The sequence below is a fragment of the Hyperolius riggenbachi genome, chromosome 10 (genome assembly GCF_040937935.1).
Source record: "Hyperolius riggenbachi isolate aHypRig1 chromosome 10, aHypRig1.pri, whole genome shotgun sequence".
In the NCBI taxonomy this organism is placed as follows: domain Eukaryota; kingdom Metazoa; phylum Chordata; class Amphibia; order Anura; family Hyperoliidae; genus Hyperolius; species Hyperolius riggenbachi.
In genome coordinates this window covers 209,730,954-209,739,874 of record NC_090655.1, presented here as the reverse complement: position 1 = coordinate 209,739,874, position 8,921 = coordinate 209,730,954, and the positions used below count along the sequence as shown (strand labels likewise).

Sequence of the window (8,921 nt, the reverse complement as noted above, 5' to 3'; positions counted from 1 at the left end):
ACCAGCCCCACCATATATGCCTCCAAATCAAAGTCATAACATTAGTCAGTTTATGGAATAAGGCACACCACAGAGGAGGAAAGGTGCACAAGAGAATAAAATATTCAAAATGCTAAATGTTAACACATGAAGTAGTTTACCTCAAAGATGACACCACTTACGGTACAAAAACTGCCTTGTGTTTTTAAGCTATTTTTGTACTGTAAGTGGTGTCATCTTTGAGGTAAGCTACCTTATGTGCTTTCAACATTTTAAATATTTGATTCTCTTAGTAGCCTCTCCTCCTCTGAGGTTTACACACAACTCTCTTCCTCCTCTTCTGAGGGGGGACCTTTTTCAATCCCCCGAGCTCTGGGTTCCTGAGTGCGACCGACGTACGCTTTCTGTCCATACATGGACAGTGGCGTAGCTAAGGAGCTGTGGGCCCCGATGCAAGTTTTACATGGGCCCCCGCCCCCAAGCACGCTATACATAATTGATACGGCGCACCAAAACTTGCCAAGGACAACCCCAGTGTCAGAGGTGCAGGAAGGGGATGGGGAGCAGCTTGTTACTGATTACCACTATTCATAGTATCTATAGAAGTGATTATTATGAGCACAGGACCAACAGAGAGCTAATACTGTGATAGATGCTGGACCCTTCGGGCCCCTCTGGCCCAAGGGCCCCGATGCGGTCGCTACCTCTGCACCCCCTATTGCTACGCCCCTGCCTGGAGACAGTTATTCTCCAAAAGCGCTGGTTGGATGGTTGCCCAGACTTGCAACCCATCTTTGTGAGAACCACAACCTTTAGATTGCTTGTCTTGAACCATTCTTGAAGGTACTACACCATTTGGGCTCCTGCTGTCCAGTGTGTTTTTTCATAAGGTGTACCTTATCCACTACATTGACTATGGAATAAGGTCTTCCTCAGCCTTTAGATGGCAAGCACATTTCCCCTGATAGAAAGCTTCCCCTCCATGCTGCTAAGGAGAGAGTCTCCTCATAGGTACTGCATAGTTATTTGGGTTGAAAAAAGACATACGTCCATCGAGTTCAACCAGAAAATGATGTACAACACCAGCCTGCTCCCTCACATATCCCTGTTGATCCAGAGGAAGACAAAAAAAACCTTACAAGGCACAGTGCAATTAGCCCCAAGAGGGAAAAAATTCCTTCCCGACTCCAGATGGCAATCGGATAAAATCCCTGGATCAACACCACTGGGCATTACCTAGTAATTATAGCCATGGATGTCTTTCAATGCAAGGAAAGCATCTAAGCCCCCTTTAAACGCAGTTATAGATTTTCCCATAACTGCTTCCTGTGGCAATGCATTCCACATCTTATGGGACATAGCACAAGTTGCCCGAGGGTGTTGATCTAATTCAGGACAGAGGATAAAACCAGGGAGCATCAGCACATCTTGAAAGGCACCTCATCTTACAGATATATCTAAAGGGAGGGGAAGTCAAGGTCACATAGGGAGTGTACATCGTTAGACATTCCCTCCTCAGAACACAGCAGGATCAGCATGGCTCACACTACTAGCAGTTAGGCAAGCAGGGAGGTGCTCATAAGTCCCGTGACCGACTCATAGTCATAAACAATAAATATGTGTCTGCCTGGCTGCAGGAAAAGTAAGATCGGCATTGTGCGGAGAATACCTTCCAAAGCTTCCTTAAGTTGTCTCCTGTCTAGTGGGTGGAACACTCACTCAAAAGTACTGGCTAAGTAAATGGTGTTTACTATGGTTCTTTCTCTAATATCACTATGTCATAAAAGATCAGAAACCATTCTTCATGACAAATATGCAATAATAGGACACATACTTTTTCACACCTCTATAACTTACCTTATTCTACCCAAACTGAAGCAGGACTTCTAGACTGTCCCATAAAAGAGACAGTACATATGCTACTAAAAATTGAACACTTTATAAGTCACACTATTTGGCTTATGACTTGCATTGGGGACCAAATAAAGAAATCCTTTAAAAGCATACTTTACTCGAGAAAGATACTGGAACACTCTTGGGATGAAGCAAGAGACATACTTGCTTCAAATATGGCCTGTGCTTTTTCTCGCATATGGAGCCTTTCATGTTTCAGAAGGCCAAGCTTTCGTGTAAATGTCTTGCCACACTTAGGACAGGAGAAGGGCTTCACTCCTGAATGTGTGCGCTGATGTCTAAGAAGGTTAGCTCGTCTTGTGAACCCCTCCCCACACTCGGTACACTGGAATGGCTTATCACCAAGATGAACCAGCTCATGTGTCCGAAGATCTGCTTTGCTTTTAAAGCACCGTCCACAGTCAAAGCAAGTGAATACTTTCCCATCTGCGTGAATCTTCTGGTGGGTGCTGAAGGCCGAACGTTGGGAAAAACTTTTTCCACAATCGTGGCAGGTAAAAGGTTTCTCTCCAGTATGAAGTCTCATGTGCTCAATGAGGCCTAAGCTCCTCTTGAAGTATTTCTCACATACAGGACATTGAAACTGCTTATCGTCTGTGTGAACAGTCTGGTGGGACACAAGGTTGCCTTTACTTCTAAAGCCTTTCCCACACTTGAGGCAGATGAAAGGTTTTTCTCCAGTGTGAATTCTACGATGAATATCCAGTGATGCCTGTTGGGCAAAATATCGACCGCACACCTCACAAATCAATGTCTTATCTCCATGCTGAAACTTGGAAATGTCTTTTTCAGACTGTCCCTCACAACTGTTGTTCTTACTGGCCCTCTTATTGTCAGTTGTGTTAGACATTTTAGGTATTGTCAAAAAGCCTATCCTTTGTGTATCCTTTGACCACATCCAGAGCCTATCAAGGTTATTGTCAAGAGCAGAACATGTGAGGCATTTCAGTGGCTTGGAGGTCTCCTGAGGTTTGCCAGCAAAGTCCTCCCCACATAAGCTACAGGTCATCACAGACAGTTTGTCACCACTTGCAACTGTAGTGCCATCCTCAGAGATGTAAACTGTTTCATATGCTTCTTCTTCAGACTCATCCTGCTCATCATCACTGGTGATGGACTGAGCTCTAATTTCAATAGGAGAATACTCAGATTCAGCTATTTCCTCAGGTCCATCAAAATCGGAATCCTCTTCTTCTTCCTCCTCCTCCTCCTCGTCCTCCTCTTCATTCGTGGCAACAGAGACACATTCTGTTGGCTCCTTAGACTCTTCATCAGTTAATTGTGTTAACACAATTTCTTCATCACTGGATTCCCCTAAGGGGCTAGGTGCAAACTCAATCACAGTCCCTCTTTCAGTAATAATGCTTTTACATTCTTTGGATTCACTTTCCATGCCTTTTTCTTCTTGATTTCCAGTCTCCTCTAGTGGGAAGAGATCATATTTTTAGTTAAAGTAGGTCTCTCATTTCAACAACAACACAATACCTGTGCAACATTTGACTGTTATACTTGCTGCATACAATTTAACAAAAAAGTCCAATTGTAGTGTAAGTTTTTCCTTGGGCAGTGGCATTCAAATGATTTGCATGAGCATTTCTTGAGCTTCGAAGACTCTTTATAAACTTTACAAGCTCTTTATAAACTCAAATAGGTGCTCTCAGAAGTTGAACATTCCCACTTTTCTATCATCTCCTCCCTGTCAATCAATCCTAAACAGCTTTTTTTGTTCATATCTTTAATTCCCTTCTGCCAGCTCAATCATCCCCACTTCACACTACCTTCATCCCCAGCTCCATCCCCCCTTCCCACTTCCTCCATCTCAGCTGAAGACTATGCCTCATTCTATGACAAGATCAGCAACAATAAAAACCTCTTCACCCAGCAGAGTAAGCACCGACCCCTAACTTCACCTCCTCTCTTTCAGCCTTTCCCCAGCTAACAGAACACATCCTCTCACATCTCTAAATCATTTCCCGCCACCTGCCCCTATTGATCCTATCCCCTCTCTCACCTCATAACTCACCTTTCCTCTTCCACCTTACCTGCCCTAACCTCTAGCTTAAATCTTTCCCTTTCCACTGGTACTTTCCCAACTGCATTCAAGCAGGCCTTTGTAAGACCCATTCTAAAAAAAAAAAAAAAACCTTCTCTTGACCCCAAAAACCTTCCCCAACTACAGGCCCTTCTCAAAAATACTTGAGCAACATGATCACTCAGAACTGGTACATAACCACGGTGCCAACTCAGTTTGGTTATCTCCGGTCTGGCTTCTGCCCCCGTCACTCCACAGAAACAGCCCTAGTTAACTTCAGCCTACAGAGTTGAAAATTGTATGCAGTTTTTGGCCAATATAGTTTAAAATTAATACATGCTACCATAATTAAAACTCATGTATTTTATTTGCCCATTTGTCCCGGTTATTACACCTTTAAATGATGTCCCTATCACAATTCATGGCGCTAATATTTTATTTAGGAATAAAGGTGCATTTTTTCAATTTGCGTCCATCACTATTTACAAGCTTATTATTTAAAAAAAATACAATAAGATACTCTCTTGATATGCATATTTAAAAAGTTCAGACCCTTATGTAACTACTTATGTTTTTTTTGTTTTTTTTTTATAAAAAAAAAATGTATTTGGGTAATATTTGGTGTGAGAGGGAAATAGATAATTTTAAATGTAAAATAATGTAGTTATTTATTAAAAAAATCTATGTGGGTGCAGTTTACCATTTGGCCACAAAATGGCCACAGTTAAAGTCCTGGAAGCTTACGATCACGCTTCCAGGAACAATACAGAGCACGGGAAACTTTTTTTTGGGCATAAATACCACGGTCTCTGATTAGAGAGCGTCGGTTTTTCTGCGGGGAACTTAGATCGGTGAATGGGAATTATATTCCCATTCACTGATCGGGGAACAAACGGCAGGCAGCGGGAGCGTGCGCCTCATGCAGCAGCACAGTCTATCTGGACGGATTTGACTGGGATTGTGGCGATTTGACTACTTCTGGAGCAGCACAACACTTCAAGTGAGTATGAAAGTCTCCATAGACTTTCTTTGCCCTTGTGACAGGGGAGATTACCATACAGTGATGTAAGGCAGGATATGTAAAGGGCCCTTAATCTAAAGATCTGGTGTTTTCTTTATATTTTCCTAAACTTGTCCTCAGGTCCCAGGTAAACTATAACATAAGCACAGTGTATGGATATCCCTATCTGGGACATGAGGGTCAAATCTGGGAACCAGCTATTTTAAAGAAATGCATGGAAGCATGGAAGCTCAGTTCTCACCCAAAGATCTAATGGGTTCCTGCTGTGACATCTTGACATCTTTGAGGAGCTGCTGTTCACCCAACGTGTCATCACTGCAGAGGTCTTTCTGTCCTTCTAAATACTCCTCCCACTGTTCAAAGGAGAAAGACACAGTGACATCCAGAAACCATCTAGAAGCATGCCTGAAGATAGTTATCATCCAATCAAATCCCTTTCTGGATAGTGTTCCATCATCAGCCATCTTACCTCTTCGGTCAACAGCTCAATTATCTTGTTGGTGACTTCTAGAATCATCTTGCCGTTGTTCCTGTTGTGTTTCAGAGAATGAAGTGTGAGGTCCGAGATGCTCACACCCCCAGACACGGAGGATGCTTTACAGTCTGTGATATCATCTTTAGCCTTCCTCACAACCGTATAGTCCTGTCAAATGACATTAATCCACAATATATCACAATATACGTGTTCAATTTACAAAAAGCTTCCATCTAATATTGCTCAAGTAATTAGAAAGTATGGTAATCCCAAAAATCTTTACAGAAATATCTCTATGACACTAACAGAAATGGGTGATGCTCAGACCCTCCCAGAATCCCTCACCTCTCCAGTCAATACCTTACCTCAGAAAGTAGTTATGGAAAATTCTGTATTTGCAATAACCAGGCTGATTTTGATGCACAAATGATTTTTCACCCTAGATATCTACATAACTGTGATTATACCATAGTGGGCCACTAAGTGATTAAAAAGTATAATGATGCCGTTTGACTTTCCCAGTAGAGATGGGAAGTTCGGATCTTTTTAATGATCCGGATGATTCAAATCGGATCATTGAAGAGATCCGGATCTTTGATCCGAATCTCGGATCATTTTACTACCGGAAGCATTCGGGGGTGAAATGAACAGCAGGACAGGTCTGTGGACAGAAGAAGGGGAGGGGGGTGGACACACAGAGAAGGGGAGAAGATGGACAGAGGGCAGGGAGTGGACAGAGAAGGGAGGAGGGACGAGCAGAGAGCAGAAATGTTTGCACGTAATACCCACATGCTGAAGTCATATGCTTTACATATATTTCACCTATATGTTCATCTGTACACTTTGAAAGAAAAGGTCGCACAGTGAAAGAAAGCATTCCCAGAAGATAAGTGCAGCTGTTTAGTGCCAAGTGCAGGAGGATTATATTGCCTTTCAATCACAGTGTCTGTAAAGTTACTGAGCTGTGCTGAGCTGAGCCAAAAACTTCCAATGTGTTCACTGTGCACAACTACGGAACAGACAGCCTATAATGAGCAGCACATTGCAGCCAGTATGTGTGCTCTACACATATCTGGCAGTGGCACCCATGTCCCCCCTCTCTCATCTACCTGTCTCCCTGCAAGGCTGGCTCCCATCCAACAGAGCGATCCCTGCTTCCAGGACCCCGCTGCCCGCTGAGAGGGGGCGTGTCGCTCCTGGCCCCGCCCCTTTTGCGATCCGAATCGTTCATTTTGATGATTCGGATGATCGACTCATGAAATAGATTCGGATCAAAGATCCGAATCGTTCATGATCCGGACAACACTATTTCCCAGAATCCTCCTCACCTCTCCAGTCAGCAGGTAGATGATCTCTAGAGTAAGCCTCAGTATCTTCTCAGTCACCTGATTCTGGTCCTTGTCCATCCTCAGTGATGAGCCGTTAGTCATGATCTCCTGTAGGATACGGCATGTGAATATTTCGCTTTCTGAAGTCTTCTACTATATATACTGCATTTCTAAAAAAAAATTTAAAGATATATTTCATCCCTACTAATAACTGCACAGCAATAAGACTTAAAGGATATGAAAATCAACAGATTACATTTTTCACATTTACTCTATAGAATTAGCTCAACATGAATAAGTGATATTTCTTTAGAACTCCATTGGGTAGTTTGACTGACAGACTCTGTGATATTTGTGTGTTGCTGTTTTCTTTGTCTAAAAACTAAACTAAAAAGTAGATTTAAGCATAAAATAAAACTGTGGAACATCTTAGAAAGTCATTTTTAGGAGAAGGAAGATAGATACAATTGTTTCATTTGTTTATTTTCGCCTCAGGTGTCCTTTAAAGTGAACCTTAACTGAGATGGATATGGATGTTCCCTTTTAAACAATACCAGTTGCCTGGCAGCCCTGCTGACCTCTTTGGCTGCAGCAGTGGCTGAATCACACAACTGAAACAAGCATGCAGCTATCCAGTCTGACTTCAGTCAGAGCACCTGATCTGCATGCTTGTTCAGGGGCTGTGGCTAATAGTATTAGAGACACAGGATCAGCAGGAGAATCAGGCAACTGGAATTATTTTAAAAGGAAAAATCCATATCCCTCTCAGTTTAGGTTCCCTCTGCCACAGGAGACCAGGGTTCGAATCTCGGCTCTTCCTATTCAGTAAGCCAGTACCTCTGTCTCTCTACAGGATTGCTGGGGAGTGTACAGGCAATGGCTTAGCGCTAGGATAAGTGCAGAGAGGAGAAGCGGTAATCCTCCGTACAAAAGCTGCTGGGGAATCTGTGCTCGCAGCCAAAGTCTCTCTCCCTCCCTTCTGGCGCGAGTAGGGTCCATGCCCATGTCCATGAAACATATCAGATCTTGTTAGTCAATATTCTGTTCATAGAAAAATTCTTTAATATGGAACACCAGATAATGTGTTTTGCGGGTGCACACCCACTTCCTCAGGTGAATATAGTGTCTTGAAGTAAGACCTGAATGGCTTGGAGCGCATGTTTTCATACCTTTTAAATGTTTTTTGTTTTATTAATTTTTGCAAAAAGGGGTTCTAAAAAGCACAAGTACCTGCATTAAAGCAACCCCCATATAAGTTGTAAGGAAAATTGTAGCCCCAAGTATATAAACTAAAACAGTTTAAATTAAGTAAAAATGTAATAATTTTATTGAAAAAACACACCAGTCAATGTCATGTAAGAGTCTGATTTAGAGTACATCACTTGCCCTATAAGGAACCACTAAACCACAATCATGGATAAGCTTGTGGAGCAATCAATATTCGAAAGCCGCTATTCAGCTTCTTAAAGCTGCCATGGAGGACTCTAATTTTGGGTGCACTACAATCTAAAGGAAACCATATTTAAAAGGCACTCTCCACCCACCAGGGAGTGTCATACAAGGGAGCACATATATCAGGGCACACACCACCCCTGCGGTCATTATTACCGCTATTTAACGCTGCAAAATAATCCCCAGCCCGCTAAAATAGCGCCCCCTTCCCGCGGGCGCTCAGCAATACTCACATGCAGCCCGAGCCGCCCTGCAGACCGTCCAGGACTCCGAACGTCACAATGCCTCTCATGTGACGTCACTGACCGGAAGTGCCGCGCGATGCACGCTGGGACTTGCAGTCCTCGCCACAGCTTTGCGCTAAGAGCAGGGAGAAGGATGTTATTGCTTTGGGGTGGCTGGATGGATATGAGAAGGGAAAATATATTGACTGCAGGGTGTGAGAAGAAAAGTAGCAAGCGGAAGACACGCGCCTTTTAAACAAATCCTTTAATAAGGCGATTCATTCAGTGTTTCGCATACCTCCCAACTGTCCCTCTTTCGGAGGGACAGTCCCTCTTTGGGAGTTCTGTCTCTCTTTCCTCCTCATTTGTCCCTCTTTCAAGACTTTGTCCCTCTTTCAGAATTTGTCCCTCTTTCTATGTAAATATTTGTATTTATCTGCTGAAAAATGTTTGATTGACTCTAAACTTTATTCCCATCCTTTAAATGTATCTATTA

At 42.9% G+C, this 8,921-nt stretch overlaps 1 protein-coding gene across 1 annotated transcript; it reads right to left on the bottom strand.

Moving 5' to 3' along the window:
* Positions 1-245: 245 nt before the first annotated feature.
* LOC137534342 (gastrula zinc finger protein XlCGF48.2-like) lies at positions 246-8,485 on the bottom strand. The gene is made up of 5 exons (XM_068255796.1): positions 8,435-8,485; positions 6,750-6,857; positions 5,416-5,589; positions 5,188-5,299; positions 246-3,315 (listed from the first exon to the last, which is right to left on the bottom strand). The coding sequence occupies exons 2-5, from the start codon at positions 6,849-6,851 to the stop codon at positions 1,988-1,990; spliced, it is 1,716 nt and encodes a 571-aa protein (XP_068111897.1). The 5' UTR covers positions 6,852-6,857; positions 8,435-8,485; the 3' UTR covers positions 246-1,987.
* Positions 8,486-8,921: the final 436 nt, after the last annotated feature.